Source organism: Mixophyes fleayi, chromosome 4 (genome assembly GCF_038048845.1).
Source record: "Mixophyes fleayi isolate aMixFle1 chromosome 4, aMixFle1.hap1, whole genome shotgun sequence".
Lineage (NCBI taxonomy): Eukaryota > Metazoa > Chordata > Amphibia > Anura > Limnodynastidae > Mixophyes > Mixophyes fleayi.
The window spans coordinates 344,294,944-344,313,008 of NC_134405.1; the positions used below are offsets into that span (position 1 = coordinate 344,294,944).

General features: G+C 46.3%; 2 protein-coding genes across 5 annotated transcripts in view; one reads left to right on the forward strand and one right to left on the reverse strand.

Annotated features, from left to right (window-relative positions):
* The window catches only part of PYROXD1 (pyridine nucleotide-disulphide oxidoreductase domain 1), an 11,815-nt gene extending 10,469 nt beyond the window's left edge, over window positions 1-1,346 (forward strand). For 2 of the 3 annotated variants that reach the window (XM_075210801.1, XM_075210803.1), the window contains exons 11-12: window positions 314-451; window positions 961-1,346. In XM_075210801.1, coding sequence (XP_075066902.1) covers window positions 314-451; window positions 961-1,209 — 387 coding nt within the window. In that variant the 3' untranslated portion in view covers window positions 1,210-1,346. Of the gene's footprint in view, window positions 1-313; window positions 452-595; window positions 787-960 lie in introns of all 3 variants that reach the window. The other variant, XR_012691470.1, reaches the window with a different exon arrangement.
* Window positions 1,347-2,921: 1,575 nt separating this feature from the next.
* On the reverse strand, window positions 2,922-18,041 carry RECQL (RecQ like helicase). Of its 2 annotated transcripts, none has more exons than XM_075210804.1 (15): window positions 17,957-18,041; window positions 14,938-14,976; window positions 14,451-14,648; window positions 13,388-13,567; window positions 12,742-12,848; window positions 11,902-12,100; window positions 10,757-10,923; window positions 10,463-10,544; window positions 9,792-9,940; window positions 9,391-9,508; window positions 9,162-9,300; window positions 8,767-8,858; window positions 5,794-6,013; window positions 5,357-5,474; window positions 2,922-3,567 (listed from the first exon to the last, which is right to left on the reverse strand). In XM_075210804.1, exons 2-15 carry the CDS (start codon window positions 14,957-14,959, stop codon window positions 3,391-3,393), a joined length of 1,968 nt encoding a protein of 655 aa, XP_075066905.1. In that variant the 5' UTR covers window positions 14,960-14,976; window positions 17,957-18,041; the 3' UTR covers window positions 2,922-3,390. The 2 variants fall into 2 exon arrangements, with proteins under 2 accessions (XP_075066905.1, XP_075066906.1); XM_075210805.1 differs by lacking the exon at window positions 17,957-18,041 and adding an exon at window positions 15,105-15,205.
* Between the last annotated feature and the right edge of the window lie 24 nt (window positions 18,042-18,065).

The following is an 18,065-nucleotide window of genomic DNA, read 5'->3' on the forward strand; positions in this document are numbered from 1 at the left end:
TTTGCGCACTTTAATGAATCAGGCGCACAGTTTTGGATCCATATTAGCGCACGTACTGATATATCCCAGATTATCCCCTCCCTGCCCAGTAGTTGGCTGATGTCACCTGTAGAAAGGTGACCATAGAAGACCTAATACCTCTACAATATGCAGAATTCTAAAGGGACAGAGCTTACATCAAGTGGGTGGAGCCTCTGCCATACGCCGGCATGTTTATCATGGTATATCCTATATGTCCCCCTTACTGTACAGCGCTGCAGGTAGTGGGGTGCTATTGTAGAAAAAGTTGTATTATGACGAACCTTGGTTACAGATGAGGCTGTGGACGCAGGCGCGGCAGATGGGCTGGTTTGCAGCGCGGTGTATGGCCGCCGACCACCTGGGAGAGTCCATTGACCTGGATTTTTGCTTCGAACTCTTTGCCCATGTTACAAAATTCTTTAACTATAAGGTATTTATAACTAGTAATATAATATACCACATCTATGCTTTTATTAACAGCTTGGTTATGCAATATGAATATAATATAGATTGTAGCAAGTTTGGATTTCTTGCTGAATATGACTCGAATTACATAGAATGTCTTTTCATTCAGAGCTTTACCCAGGCTTAGAATACCTACCTCCAGGCAGCCTGTTTTACCCTTGTTAGGACACTCAGTGCAGGATGGGGTTCTCTGCTCATCATGTCTAGTGCGATAGAGATAATGAAGCCACAATGGGGCAGATTCAGTTGGCCGTGATGTTCCTGAGAACATCGTGGCCTCGCTTTATTATAGCTTATACGGTATAAAGTAACACTTACGTTTGCTCGCACCTCTATGGGGTGTGAGAGGCTGTTCCAGGACACCCCATGGCTATGTTTTTCAGCATTTAATCTGCCTGTATATATATCAATGTCTTTATATATTTGCCTCAGCCACGCTGCTCTGTTCCCCTCATGACACCTCTCTGTGTTCAGGTGGTATTGCTGGGCAAGTACAACGCGCAGGGGCTGGGTACGGACCACGACCTCATACTGCGCTGTACGAAGGGACACGAGTACGTCAAGGTGGTGATGCAGAACGGGCGCATGGTGGGGGCTGTGCTAATCGGAGAGACAGACTTGGAAGAAACGTTTGAGAACTTGATTTTGAATCAGATGGATCTCTCGGCGTACGGAGAAGACCTTCTGGATCCAAACATCGATATTGAAGATTATTTTGACTAGAATTTATGTGGATGGAAAACTCCTCACAGATTAATGTTGTTGGCTAAATCTTGGTGCAGTAAATGTAAATAAACATTTTTTTTTTAGGATGAATAAATTATCTGATCAGTTTGGGATCACATGAACCATACTAAACATCCTATTATCAATCATTGTATATTTATAGTCCCAGTATATACCCCTATGGGGTCATTAACTAACTATCTGCACCTCTGCTCAAGCAGGGATATCCCAAAACTCTGGCTTGTACCCCAATCTGTACCTGGAGTTCTTGATCCATCATATTCACCACATTCATCTATTCAGCTTTATTCATGTACATAAATGGGCATCTGCATTTGGGATACCGTTACCAGACTGCGCCCCATCAGGGCAGATGGGCCACTTGTTCCCTGCTCATCAGGTATGTCATAGTACAGCACATGGGTGTGCCATAAGTCGCAGACACACGATTAGTAAGAACAACTGTGCTGGGCTGTGAATCACTATAAAGTATGATTATATTTCCTATTTGTATGTTCAGGCCAGTGAGAGGCTATAGGAGGGAGCGAGACCTCCCGAGGGAGGGGGCAAGGGACACCAGTGAGAGGATATAGGAGGGAGTGAGACCTCACGAGGGAGGGGGCAAGGGACACCAGTGAGAGGATATAGGAGGGAGTGAGACCCCCCGAGGGAGGGGGCAAGGGACACCAGTGAGAGGATATAGGAGGGAGCGAGACCTCACGAGGGAGGGGGCAAGGGACACCAGTGAGAGGATATAGGAGGGAGTGAGACCCCCCGAGGAAGGGGGCAAGGGACACCAGTGAGAGGCTATATGAGGGAGTGAGACCTCACGAGGGAGGGGGCAAGGGACACCAGTGAGAGGATATAGGAGGGAGTGAGACCTCCCGAGGGAGGGGGCAAGGGACACCAGTGAGAGGATATAGGAGGGAGCGAGACCTCACGAGGGAGGGGGCAAGGGACACCAGTGAGAGGATATAGGAGGGAGTGAGACCCCCTGAGGGAGGGGGCAAGTGACACCAGTGAGAGGATATAGGAGGGAGTGAGACCTCACGAGGGAGGGGGCAAGGGACACCAGTGAGAGGCTATAGGAGGGAGTGAGACCTCCCGAGGGAGGGGGCAAGGGACACCAGTGAGAGGCTATAGGAGGGAGTGAGACCCCCCGAGGGAGGGGGCAAGGGACACCAGTGAGAGGAGGTCAGTCATTGTGAGGGGCTACAGGCAGGAGGGAGACCTCACGAGAGGGGACTGGTGACCACACTGTAGTACAAGATGTTCTGTAATAATGGCTGTCACATCAGTGTATAACTGGGCCCGGACTATCCTTATGACAATAACACACAACTAGGAGAGAAAACACGGATCAGACTTCAGGAAGGTCAGGCTAGTCTCTGGGACAGTTTTATAACCTTGTGCCATGACGTGATAAGAGTAATGAGAATATCCAGACATAATGAAAATAGGATCTAACCATGTAAAAGCAGTTCTCTATAAATAACACCAATATATAGGCAGAACTCTGCACTCAATTCACTGGGAAATCAGTGGAATTCTTTACAGGTAGATGTGATTGTGAAACGCGTGGTCCATGTTTACTACAATATCCCTATGTAACAATTCCCTCTCCTACTGAGGAGTCTGATCTATATCCTATAACAACCAGAGATCATTGGGGTATTACAGACAGTTATAGAGTTACAGTCCTGCAAATGTAACCAGAGTGGATCCTTTAATATAGAAATGTTTCCATAGTATTACTTCCATACAGTGTAATAAACACATTTCATATATACAGGTTATCTACATATCACATAGATGTACATTATATCAGACCATACAATATATATTTACAGTTATATCTCTAAGCTGAACATCTAATATTCCCTGAGCGATATGCTGGATCAGTCATCACTCTACATAGTGTGTTGTAGGAGATATCTGCATTATAGTGAGGAAATCACGTAGATCACACTCAGTGTCCTCTTATGTTACTGCACAGTAACAGCACCACCTGCAGGGTGTAAAATCAGGCAAAACCCAAATACTACAAAGAGAAAAAAGGTTTCTTCAAATGCAAAATTGTAGAGGTCAAAATCTATAAATAGTTCTCATACAAGTTATTAGACAATGGCTTGCGCCCGCCCCCCCCCCTCCCCGACATTCAGCAACAGACAGGGCCCCTCAGTCCAGGACAACAACAATATTAGGGTTACGGCTCTTCTTTGCGTCAGGGCTGCCCAGTATGTCCGGTCGCTTGTGTTTAGCGTTTCCTTTTATCTGGGACTTAGAGTTTGATGGACTCTCTTCCTGTGTTTTGGTTCTCGGCTCTTTGGAGGTGGAAGTACTGGGAGATTTTATCTGTGGAAATAACGTGATATAGTGAGGTTATTACAGCTCTGGGTACAGATGTAGTAGTAGCACAAACATATGTACACCAATGGTCAAACTGAGTATTACTAAGTACCGACTGACGGGAGGAGCCCAGACTATTACTAAGCACCGACTGACGGGAGGAGCCCAGACTATTACTAAGCACCGACTGACGGGAGGAGCCCAGACTATTACTAAGCACCGACTGACGGGAGGAGCCCAGACTATTACTAAGTACCGACTGACGGGAGGAGCCCAGACTATTACTAAGTACCGACTGACGGGAGGAGCCCAGACTATTACTAAGTACCGACTGACGGGAGGAGCCCAGACTATTACTAAGTACCGACTGACGGGAGAAGCCCAGACTATTACTAAGTACCGACTGACGGGAGGAGCCCAGACTATTACTAGGTACCGACTGACGGGAGGAGCCCAGACTATTACTAGGTACCGACTGACGGGAGGAGCCCAGAGTATTACTAAGTACCGACTGACGGGAGGAGCCCAGACTATTACTAGGTACCGACTGACGGGAGGAGCCCAGACTATTACTAGGTACCGACTGACGGGAGGAGCCCAGACTATTACTAAGTACCGACTGACGGGAGGAGCCCAGACTATTACTAAGTACCGACTGACGGGAGGAGCCCAGACTATTACTAGGTACCGACTGACGGGAGGAGGCCAGGCTATTACTAGGTACCGACTGACTGGAGGAGCCCAGAGTATTACCAAGTACCGACTGACGGGAGGAGGCCAGGCTATTACTAGGTACCGACTGACGGGAGGAGCCCAGAGTATTACCAAGTACCGACTGACGGGAGGAGCCCAGGCTATTACTAGGTACCGACTGACGGGAGGAGCCCAGAGTATTACTAGGTACCGACTGACGGGAGGAGCCCAGAGTATTACCAAGTACCGACTGACGGGAGGAGCCCAGACTATTACTAGGTACCGACTGACGGGAGGAGCCCAGACTATTACTAGGTACCGACTGACGGGAGGAGGCCAGGCTATTACTAGGTACCGACTGACGGGAGGAGCCCAGACTATTACTAGGTACCGACTGACGGGAGGAGCCCAGACTATTACTAGGTACCGACTGACGGGAGGAGCCCAGACTATTACTAGGTACCGACTGACGGGAGGAGCCCAGACTATTACTAGGTACCGACTGACGGGAGGAGCCCAGGCTATTACTAGGTACCGACTGACGGGAGGAGGCCAGGCTATTACTAGGTACCGACTGACGGGAGGAGCCCAGAGTATTACCAAGTACCGACTGACGGGAGGAGCCCAGACTATTACCAAGTACCGACTGACGGGAGGAGGCCAGACTATTACTAAGTACCGACTGACGGTAGGAGCCCAGACTATTACCAAGTACCGACTGACGGGAGGAGGCCAGACTATTACCAAGTACCGACTGACGGGAGGAGCCTAGACTATTACCAAGTACCGACTGACGGGAGGAGCCCAGAGTATTACCAAGTACCGACTGACGGGAGGAGCCCAGAGTATTACCAAGTACCGACTGACGGGAGGAGCCCAGACTATTACTAGGTACCGACTGACGGGAGGAGCCCAGACTATTACCAAGTACCGACTGACGGGTGCAACACGTGGCATCTGTCCTACATACAATGTCGAATGGCTGCTCCTTGTGGAACGTTAGTTGGACACCTGTGAATGAGGACAGATCCAGCTCTCCCTAATAAGGGAACAGAATCAGGAACATGCTTATAATTAGGAGTACAGGTTCTGGGTGTCGTACCATGTTTTTCGTCCTCATCTGGATGACTACAGAATGCTTCTCGCTCTTCAGTAGGTCGGCTTTGGGACCTTTTTTCACATAGGAAATAGTGGCATAAGCCGTGAAACTGAAATCTTCCCTGAAATAACACATTAAACAGAAGAAATGACAGCAGATCATATTACAGGTGAGCCCAGGTCAGGTAACGCTATGGTCTAATCTGACTGAATACAACACACAGTTCTAACGTATCACTTCCAGTCTGGAACTTGTCAATGAAACCAATAATAACCATATTGCTAAGTTCTTTATGGATAATGTTCCATTACAGAACTAAGAAACAGACACATTGTGGATGGTAACTAAGTATCTGAAGACTTTTCTAATGTTACAAAATTATCTTTCTAAATGGAACAAGTGCTAATCTGTTTTATACAGTAATACGGAGTTGTCCTTACCTGATATACTGCTGCAGGAGCAGATGGGCAATAATTCTCTCTATGTCTTCACGTGTAAGCCTGGGGGGAAGGACATCAGGGGCGCGCAGCTTGGAGGGACCTTTACACATCCAGGAGTCAATCACTTTCAGCGGGGTCAATTTTTCGTCCACTTGATTCGCATGTTCCAGTATTTTTACAATGTCTCTACCGTAATCTGTGATATCAATTTTCTCACAGGCTACAAACACAATGAACAGTTACGGCTCTTGCACTTACAGACCCGGTTTTAAGTATTTGACAATGTAACCAGGTTATAGAAAAGGAAAAGTGTCCTAACAAGAAATTCTGGACACTAAATAATTATTTAAAACAATCTGGTCCAAAAATTACTATAGTCCCTAAAAAAATATAGCTCACCATTAGACACAAAGTTCTGCCACCACTATGATCTACTATATAAATGCCTAGTGGCGTGTGTGAAAAAAAAAAAAAAAACCAAGCTGCAGCGCCACCTGCTGGGCAGAGTTATACACTGACCTATATATTTCTTGAAGGAGAAGTGACAGTTGGGAGTGGTTGGTGGTTGCCGGGGGTGACAGTGGGGAGTTTTTAACACCTTAAGTAGCTTGATGAAGGATGTGGCGATGAAGATGAAGGATGAGGTGATGGAGAAAAATGATAAGGTGGTGACATGTGGACAAAACCACGTTGCAAAAGGGCGCCTGCGTAGGGAAGTAACGCTCTTCCCCTGAGGAGGCCTGGGCTAGGCCCAAATGCATGACAAGAACCTTTTTAACACCTTAAGTAGCTTGATTTGACTAGAATGCATGAGTATCATGCTCGGGTTAACTTGTTTAGTATAAGAGCAAACTAAGCCTTTCGGTCACGTCAATTGTTTTAGAACACAGACAGAGCATGAATAAATGGGATTTACATGATGAAAAATTCACATACAGAAATATAAATGCAAAACAGTCTCTTTAAAATAAAACACAGAAACAGAAAAACTATAACCAGATACTATTCAGTGATCTGCCACCTGTGGAGGCTAATTGGTGGACAGTTCCTCAGAAGTCAACTAAACCCCAAAACTGACAAAAAAATTCTGCTATCATTCCATTACTTTTTAATTTTTTTTACTTTCTCAAACCCCCCTTTCCTATGACATCACGGCAATGTGTGCTGGTGTGCTAATCTGTTCTATAACAACTTTATTGCCCTTTATCCAAGACCAGTTCTAGCACTGGGTATTACAAATATACTTATAACGTTCTTCTGGACTATAAAAGAGATATGGCATTAATTCCAGTAACCGTGGTATTTTACACATGTATGCATACAAAACATGATTATGTTATATGGAATCTTATAGGTGCCTTATACGGCCTGTATATGTCAGTGACAAATGTTATATGGTTAATTGCAGCGGTTACACATTTATACAGCGATGTTCTCAAACATCCATCATCAGCTATTTTTACAACTCCATTAATTCCGCAGCGTTTTACAGAGAACTCCCATCAGTCGCTGCCCCATTGCAGCTTACAGTGTAATCTGCCTAACATACTAGAGCACCCGGAGGAAACTCACGCAAACACGTGGAGAACATACAAACTACACACAGATAATACCATGGTCAGGAATCCAACTCATGACCCCAGTACTGTGATGCAGAAGTGCTAACCACTGAGCCACCGTACTGCTCAAACTGATTATGGAGAGTATTGCTTTGGTCTATATTTCACATAAGCATCATATACTGAACTTGGAGTGACCCATATAGGGTCTTTTCTAGCCTGAGGAATTTAGATAATCTTTTAGGATCTGTAGAGCTCCTAACGATAAACAAAAGGGTTGACACCAGAAAAACAATGAAAGCTAGATGATTTCCTAATTACCCTGATAGGGCTATAATCATGACAGTACACCACCCAGTTTTCTGTATTTTCCCACCAATATCTTCCAAGTGTTCATAACAAATTGCTCTGAAAGATGTTAATTTTACACAGCCTTATGGTGGACATACAGCACATACCAATGCTGTTATTAACAATGGAGAAGTATCCAGTTATACTACAAGATGTCAGTACTACATTTATGTTTAACTTTAACTAGTTATGACCCACTCACTACATCCTGTAAACATTATCAACCAGAGATGTCTAAATACCATTTTCCTCAAATAGAAGGCAGAAAAAAAAAATGTTAACATTGATTTGCAAAGTTATTGTTCAACGGGAATACGGAATGACTGCATACGGCCAACAGGAAATATAACCTATACTGTATAATGTCCGAGTCAGGAACCTGTACAGTAAACAGCAGATTATATCAGCTTTTTCCTAGTGAAGGATCAGATAGAACTGGGACATAAGAAAATTATTTGGTATTTTAAGAAAAACCCACTCCCGTGTCTTCACGAGAAAATAACGCCACTAAATGACAATTATATATAACAGTATAACAGGCTGTGTATTACGGAGCAGCACAATATACAGGAGATACCTGGAGTGTTTATACCATGCACTCACCCCTCTGCAGCAGGCGGCCATGTTAGGGGGAGGAGCTTCTCTAACAGGCTGCCCTAAAGATGTGGGAGGAGCTTCAGCAGTCTAATGGAGAGGAGGGGCTAATACTTTATAACAAAGCTGCAGTGAGATAACCGGGTCACACTGAACAGCACTTTACCTTCATGGTAACTCTGAAAACAATTTTGGAGTTTAGTGATGGTTTAAATGGATGTGTAATATAAAGCTAAAAAACATGTTTTTTTCTATTCTGTCTTTCAGTGGATCCCATCAGAAGAGGTGACAAAGACAATTCAAAACAGATTTAATGTAAATATTGTGAAAAGTCCTAAAAAGGTTTTAAATAAAACAAAAATCTTCCCAGAAACGTTCATTTCTGTAATGTCGGTACTGGAACACATAGTACAGTATCTGGGGGGTAACAGAGACTGGATATATACTGAGGTGTAATAAATACACTCACCCGTGTACGTCTGGCAGTTGTCACACATCTTATTACACTGGGCGGAGTCCCAGACTTCATCAAAATGCTGCGCGATGAGCACACGTCTGCACCTGCACAGGGACACGAGAACACGCGTGATGTACCGCACATAACATGGGAGTTCTCTAGGTCATCAGGCTGCGAATGAGATGGAGCAGGACGCCTGAGCGTAAGGAAAACATTTTATTCTGTCGCAAACCCGCAGACTGAATTTATGGGGATGTATCCGAAGATCGTGACCGAGAAGATTAGAGAATTCCTTAGAAAGATGGCAAGCCTGTCAGTCAGACCTAGGAAGCTTCAGGCGTCTGCGCACAACCCATCATTTCCCTCTACAGTCACACCCTCCGTCCGCTGCACCCCCAGAAACTCACCTGGTCAGGTCCTGGCAGTATCGCACCATCTCGTACAGCTTCTGTTGTCCGACATTCTCCATAACAACCATCGAACTCAACCTAAAAATGTCTCCAAACCCGTAATACAGGATGCAGTCTGCCCGTTGGTCATCGCGGCCTGAGAGAAGAACACACATGACCCCGGGTCACTATCATACAGCGACCGTCCATACCGTACAGACCCTTCTGCGTTACGGTTCCCCGGTACCTGCGCGTCCGCTCTCTTGGTAGTAATTTTCCATTGATTTACTCATTGAGTGATGGATGACAAAGCGCACATCTGGCTTATCGATCCCCATCCCAAACGCCACAGTGGCCACAACCACCTGAGAAAGAGACCAGACCGGAGTCAACTCATTATTTTTCAGATTTTCACAAAATATTTTTTAAATTTAAACATTATATATAGGGCGTTAAAATAAAATCTACAGTGAAGATGATGTATATGGTTTTATATCGATTCTCTTTAGTATGTTGCTATATCTGGTGAGATGTTAGGAAAGGAAACTATCTACTCTTTTCTTAATGAGACATCATTGTGACAGATGCTATTATACGACTCGGTGTTAGATACATCTCTCCTCGTGACTGAGAAATAAGTGAACAGACCTGAATTCGGTTCTCAGTCCACTGTGTGTGGACTTTGCTCTTGTACCGCGCTTCCATATTGGCGTGATAGGTTCCTGCTCGAATGTCCAGTTTCTGCAGCTTTATGGTGACTTGTTCAGAGTCTTTCTGAGAAAAGCAATAAACAATCCCTAGAAAAAGAAAAATGTGCACTTTAAATCCCAACACAATCTGCGGATTGTTAATATGTTAATCTTAGATCACATTGTTTTTCTAGGCAGGCAATCTTGTGTCTACAGCAGACAGTGAACCTCTCTCTAGCTGGGGCCAAGAGTGTCAGTGTGAGTATAATTGGATATATGTGGGATACGCATTACTTATTATTATATAACGTCAGATGTGTCCCTTCAGTCGATGCCCTGGGAGCATTATAATCAGACATCTCTGCTCTACACACACACACATATATATATATATATATATATATACATACATACATACATATACATACACACACACACACACACACACACACACACACATATATATATATATATATATATACATACATACATACATATACATACACACACACACACACACACACATATATATATACACACACACTCATTTCTTCTCTGCTCCTATGTTCTGTGTGTGCCGACAGTTACACAGATTGGCTGGAGGTGAAACGATCAGGAACGACACATTACCGGATTGTCCTTTGTATCGGCCGTTGATCAGTTTGACGACGTCCTCAATGAAATCATTGGCGCTGGAAGGTTTTAGTCGAACCTGGAAGACAATGTAAGAGCAGCTGATGTATAATCCTCGCACGGATCAGACACAGATACAGAGCAAGGGTTACAAATATCAGGGTTACACCTGAAAGCCGCGGGTCTATATCCAGTAATCAGTCCACGGAAGTAACAAATGTTTCCTCCAATTATACAACTTACACTTAGTGGACTCAGCGCCCCACACCCAGAATAAAGGCGATCTCTCACCTCGTAGAACAGGTTGGGTCTATTGAAGGAGGCCGTGAAGGTCAGCGGCCTCTGGACACACAGGATTTTCTGAGCATCCTTTAAGACGTGGTTGGTGGCCGTAGCCGTCAGGCCGATCAGCGGGCAGTTGGGGAACTGGCGCTTTAAGATGCCCAGCGTCTTGTAATCTGCGGAATAATGACCATATTTATATACTGTTCAGAATTATCCTTCATATCTCCCAACAAACAGAACTTTATACCCTGTTACTTATATTCTTCTTTTACCTGCACAAACTTAATACTGCGATATGTGGAAATCAGAACATTCAACAAGAAGTGAAGCTGAGTAATACCACACGTTGAATTATATTATATTGCCTTTAATGCTTAATAAAAATAATCACCTCCAGATACAGCAGTTTTAGATGGTGTGCAGTACCAAATGTTACCAGCAGGTGTCACTGAAGCTATTAAAGGCAATGTAACCTCAAATATTGTGAGGGGGGGGGGTGATAATACACACATAACATGAGAACTAATTACTGATCCTGCATATAGGTGATGAATCTGTGCTGAGCCACAGCAACTAACTGTTATGAGATTTACTGCCGATAAAAGAAATATTTGGGGAACGATCTTCGTCTGCTACTTCCAACTTTTGAACATCTGGCCCCCAACCCACCAACACCATTACTCATTCTCTATAACCCAGACAGCACCCCGTGATATTGTATTGAGGATGTCACACCTTGATAGAACTGACGGGTGAGCGTTGTAAAGGCACTGTGACAGAGAAGTCAAACAATGGAACTGTATTGTGCAGTGAGCTCTGCAGACAGACTTATTAGCACCAACATAGAAACTAGGTAAGATCCTATAACAAGAATATGTTATGAACGAAAGAGTTTGTGGGCGATTCTGGAGAACACAGGAAGTCAGTGTACGGAATTGCAGCGCGGTGCGGCAGACGTGGAACATGGGGAGAGATCAGTCTCGCCGCTGCGTTTTGGAAGGATAGAAGAGGGGAGTACACAGTCTAGATGGGAGACCGATGGACCCTCTTGTTGAAGGTTTCAGTATAGTTATGCCCCAAACACGTGCTCTTCATCGGATACTTTTTCCAATCATTTATGAAGTTATTGTGGATAAAACAGGATTTCTCACCAGGACGGAAGTCATGACCCCACTGGCTGCAACAATGAACCTCGTCCACCGCAATCCGCGACAGCTGCCCGGCCTGATACGCCTTGTCCAGCCGAGACATGAACAGCTTACTCTTAGCGATCTTTTCTGGCGTGACATAGAGGAGTTTGAGCTGTGACTGCTTGTCAATCATTTCTCCGTGCACCCACTTCACGTGCTCCTAGGGCAGAGATACACGCCATGGTCATACATGAAAAACGGGTGCGACACAAACAGCAAAAATGTATTAATTTAACAAGCACACATGGAGCATCCTCCGGTTTTTGGGTGAAAATCTTTGCGGCCGAGTCGTATCTGCGTCTGTATTACTGAACCGCAGTCTAGATAAATATGAGGTTTCTGCCATTAATAAGCGCACACTGATGTTTGCACACACGTCTACGACAAAACAGAAAGTTGTTTCTTGTTCACACAAAACGCTTCTTGGTCACGTGACTTTGCATTTACAATCAGCTCCCTTTGAAGTAAGTTCTCAACCGGGTTTGCACACGTAACAACGGAACAAAAAGTGTAAAGAAGAAAAGACCCAAATGTTCTTCAATTCTACACAAGGTAAAAACACATAAAAAAGCGAACGTCTCATTTCACGGCCATTTATACTCTTAACGTGCATTAAAAACGCAGCTTAAAAACGCAGAATTATAACACCTGTGTGTACGCAGTGTAACTCCTCTCAGGTCAGTTCCATATTTATATAACAAGAACAATAAACTGGTCACGATGCTGGGACATGAGAAACATCTCAGTGTTCCCCGTAATTCTGTGCACAATACAGACAGAGGGTAACCCCGGGGTACAGACCTTACTGCTGGCAGCGTTCAGGGAAGTGGCCGAGACACCCAGACGTTCCAGAACCATTAGCTGATCCTCCATCAGGGAAACCAGCGGACAGATCACCAGGGTGAAACCTAAAATGAAGCGACAGAACATCAAGTACACAATCACTAGTCTGGCCATCGGTTCCCCATCATCATCTATTTATATAGGACCACTAATTCCATAGCGCTGTATAGAGAACGCACTCACATTAGTCCCTGCCCCATAGGAGCTTACAGTCTAAACTCCCCAACATACACAGGCTGAGAGAGGCTAAGGTCAATTAAATAGCAGCCTATTATCCTACCAGTATGTTTTTGGAGTGTGGGAGGAAACTGGAGCACCCGGAGGAAACCCACGCAAACACAGGGAAAACATACAAACTCCACACAGATAAGGCCATGGTTGGGAATCAAACTCGTATCTCCAGTAGCTGAGAGACAGAAGTGTTAACCACTGAGCCACCGTGGTGCCACGGCAGCTCAGTGGTTAGCAATTCCTCCCTATAATTTAGTCCTCCAACCAGCAAGCATGACACACGGTGACCCCGATATCTCGCCAAGCCGCACACCCATGCCACACGTAACACTTCCCGAGTGACAGGCGAAGGACTTGCCCCAGGTAAACTCACCCTTTGAGCACACAGCCGGTAACTGGTAGCACAAACTCTTTCCGCCGCCGGTCGGCATAATAAGGAAAACATCTTTCCCAGCCATTGTGGCGTTGATGGTCTGTAACTGTAGACTTCGGAAGGTGCCAAGCTGGAATGAACTGAGAAGCGCGTCCTTCACCTTCTGTGACCAGGAAAAGTCTGTCACAATGAGGAAACAAACAGTAAAATTAATGAAGATCACAAATTTTTCAGCTTCCCCGAAACCGGATCACATTCAGGATAGAAGTGAAAGATAACGACGGTAATGTTTGTGTCCATCTAAACAACGCTGGTTCTCGTGTAGATGACAGATATATACATACACACACACTGGGTGTTATTGTATATAATGTCCTAAACTGATAGGTACAGGCATGAATATAATGAATGCTTTTATATACAATACATAGATTCTGTCCTTAATCCCATTGTGTTCTACTCTCCTTTAACACTGTCAGTGTTGGAAAGATTCAGAGAAAACACGTTGGGACCTTGATTTAGAGCAGCGTTTCCCAAACTCAGTCCTTAGGGACCCCTAACAGTGCATGTTTTCCATATCTCCTTGCTGGAGCACAGGTGTATTATATATTGTATATAAATGACTGACATTATAATTACACCATTTGTGGATGTGTTACAATGTGTCAGTCAGTAATGACTACACCTGTACTCCACAAGGAGATATGATAAACATGTAGTTAGGGGTCCCTGAGGACAGAGTTTGGGAAACACTGATTTAGAAGATATAATAAGATGCCATCTTCCGTTGTATGTAACCTTAATGACCATTTGTATGTCTAAGTAGCGTAAACTGATGCGATATATAACACGTCACGATGGGACATCACATCAGTTCCGTTGCCATTTAAAGATTTTGAAATTATTCCTGACCTGTTTGACAGCACATAAGTAAAAATGCTTAATCATTATAAATACATGTCTATTATTATTACTTCTCTGTGTCCTTATTTTATTACTGTACAGTCGAACCTCTGTTTAAGTGAAACATTCACTTTTAACAGCTCCACATTATAGCAGTCACCTTGTTTGTTCCAGTTCTCTGTAGAAGTCTGGGATCCGGCATTGCTCCCGGTGTCCGAGTCCTCCGATAGTCTCTGAATGTTCTTCCTGAGAGCGCTCTTCTTCTTTACAAGGTCCTGCTGTCTCTCCAGTAACTCCTGGATCTGAGCCTCTATGGCCTGTAGTTCTGTCGTGACGCCGTCCAGTTCCTCCACTAGGTCTGAAACAGAGAATGAGGATAATCCTTCTCCAGCCATAGAATAGCCGGGTGCTCTGTGATCCTATAGGCAGTATCAGAGATTATAGGAATAACTAAGAATCTGGTATAGGTTATTGTAACAGTGACCACATCATCTCTGAGCACCCAACACACCTAATACTAGTATGAGGGATAATATCTGTACGGCCTGTTCCCCTCAGTTACCAACTGTCCACAGGTTCCTTCTGATTAATCTAAGCCCCGATTCCATTACAAGGAGCCTCTATACAATCACATTACACATACGTACCGGACAGATCATCGGATTCCATGTTCTATTGTTAGGTGACTGTGAAGAAAGCAGAAAGATACAAACTCATCAGTCAGCTCTGAGGGGGACGTGTTGGGGTTTTCTCACAAAGTTTAAACAACACAACAAGTGACCATCCTTCTCCTCTTTTATCACCAGGTACGTACATGGACTGCTGACAGCTCCTCGTGCTCTCAGCCTCTCTGCACTCGCTCTCCCTTGTCACACTCACTGGGGAGACCAGGTTGAGCGGGTGGTGACTAGGAAGAAAGAGGGTCCCTTCACGCTCCCTCTCAATTGTCCCCTCCCTCTCTCTTCCCAGTCCCCTCCTGCTCTCTCCCCCACCCCCAGTCTCCCCTCACACTCTCTCTCTCCACTACCGAGTCCCCTCCTGCTCTCTCCCCCACCCGCTCTCTCCGCCACCCCGTCCTCCCATTATTATTATTATCATTTATTTGTTAGGCGCCACAAGGTATCCGCAGCGCCGCACACAGTACTAACAGTAGACTATACAGGGTGAAACCATACAGAACAATGAACAAAAAGTACCAATACTTCAGAAACTCCGGCCAGTCATATGCAGTAAAGACGGAGCAGAAGAACAGGTATGGAGACAGGAGGGGAGGGGGCCCTGCTCATACGAGCTTACATCCTAAGGGAGGGTAAACAGACCAGGCACAAGAGGAGCCAGTTGAGGCAAGAGGAGGAAAAGGGAGGACGAGCAAAGGGAGGAGATGGGGGTTAAGTAGATGGTTGATAGGCTTTGAGGAAGAGGTGAGTTTTGAGTGCACATTTGAAGGAGCACAGAGTAGGAGAGAGGCGGATGGAACGAGGGAGGTCGTTCCAGAGAAGGGGGGCTGCACGGGAAAAGTCTTGGATTCTGGAATGGGAAGAGGCGATAAGGGTGGAGGAGAGGCGTGATCATTGGCCGAGCGCAGGGAGCGGGCGGGAGTGTGAATGGAGAGGAGGTTAGAGATATAAGGGGCAGTAGAGTTGGAGAGAGCCTTGTAAGTGGTGGTGAGGAGTTTGAAAAGGATTCTGTAGGGGAAGGGGAGCCAGTGTAAGACAAGGCAGAGAGGGGAGACAGAGGAGGAGCGGCGTGAGAGGAAGATGAGTCTTGCGGCCGCATTCAGTATAGAGCGGAGGGGGAAAGAGACGGGAGTGGGGGAGGCCAGTGAGGAGGAGGTTACAATAATCGAGGCGGGAGATGAAGAGTGTGTGGATGATAGTTTTGGTGGCATCCTGAGACAGAAAGGGACGGATGTGGGCGATGTTGCGTAGTGGGAAGCGACAGGCTTGGGCAAGGGAATGAATGTGGGGGGCAAATGAGAGAGAGGAGTCGAGGGTGACACCCAGGCAGCGAAGTTGGGTGACAGAGGAGATGGTGGTGTTGTTTACGACAATAGAGAGGTCATGGTGGGATGGGAGTCTGGGCGGAGGAAAGACAATGAGTTCAGTTTTAGAGATATTGATTTCGAGAAAGCGCTCTGACATCCAGGAGGAGATGGCGGAGAGGCAGTCGGATACCCGAGATAGGAGGGTGGAGGAAAGATCAGGAGAGGAGATATAGAGTTGAATGTCATCAGCATAAAGGTGATACTGAAGACCGAAGGAGGAGATGAGAGCACCAAGAGAGGAAGTGTAGAGCGAAAAGAGTAGAGGGCCAAGAACAAAGCCATGCGGGACTCCTACGGGGAGAGGGTAGGGGGAGGAGGAAGAACCAGACGTGGATACAGAGAAGGAGCGATTAGCGAGGTATGAGGTGAACCAGGCATGGACAGAACCAGAGAGGCCGAGAGAGAGAAGAGTTTGCAGCAGGAGAGGGTGGTCCACGGTGTCAAAGGCTGCAGAGAGGTCAAGGAGGATGAGTACGGAGAAGTGACCCTTGGATTTGGCTGATAGGAGATCATTAGTAACCTTGGCCAGGGCAGTTTCGGTAGAATGGAGGGGGCGGTAGCCATATTGGAGAGGGTCAAGGAGGGAATTGTCCGTGAGGTGCCTGGTTAGGCGGCTGCAGACAATCCGCTCAAGTAATTTGGAGGCATAGGGGAGAAGAGAGATAGGGTGATAATTAGCAAAAGAGGTGGGGTCAAGATTGGGTTTTTTGAGGATAGGAGAGATAAGAGCGTGTTTAAAAGAGGAGGGGACTACACCAGAGGAGAGTGATAGGTTGAAAAGGTGTGCGAGGTAAGAGCAGGTCGTTGGAGAGAGAGAGAGAGAGAGAGAGCGAAGGAGGTGGGAGGGGATGGGATCGAGAGGGCAGGTAGAGGGTGGAGAGGAAGGAATAAGGGAGAGAACTTCTTCATCGGTTGTAGGGCTGAAGGAGCACCAGAGTTGGTTGATGGGGGGAGGTGAAGCGATGAGGGTGGTGGGAGGAGATGTTGTCTGATGGCCTCAATTTTTGAAGACAAGAAAGAGGTGAAGGCAGAAGCGGAGAGGATCTGCTCTCTCCCCACCCCCAGTCTCCCCTCCCGCTCTCTCCCCACCCCCAGTCTCCCCTCCCGCTCTCTCCCCACCCCCAGTCTCCCCTCCCGCTCTCTCCCCACCCCCAGTCTCCCCTCCCGCTCTCTCCCCACCCCCAGTCTCCCCTCCCGCTCTCTCTCTTCACCACCCCCAGTCTCCCCTCCTGCTCTCTCTCTTCACCACCCCGTCCCCCTCTCACACTCCATAGCCCGGTGATGGGTACTATGCAGCCCTCAGCTCCTTCCTGGATGACTGCAGGATGTGTACAGAGAGTAACACTGTGTATAATACTGATATGTTATTACAGACAGGTGTCCGACATTATATGTATTATATCTTATTACTGAGACTAGGGGACCTGATATACAGCACCCTGTGGCCCCTGCACAGTATCATGTGGTCCCTGCACAGCACCCTGTGGCCCCTGCACAGTATCATGTGGTCCCTGCACAGCACCCTGTGGCCCCTGCAGTGCGCCCTGTGGCCCCTGCACAGTTCCATGTGGCCCCTGCACAGTTCCATGTGGCCCCAGCCCCCCCTCTCTCCCCTCACTCACAGCATCCGAGCGTCTCTCCTTCGGCCGCACTGACCAATCACCGGCCGCGCCTTCCCTACGTCACCGGAGCGGACTCTCCCGATTGGTTCATCCGGCAGGACCGCTCCGC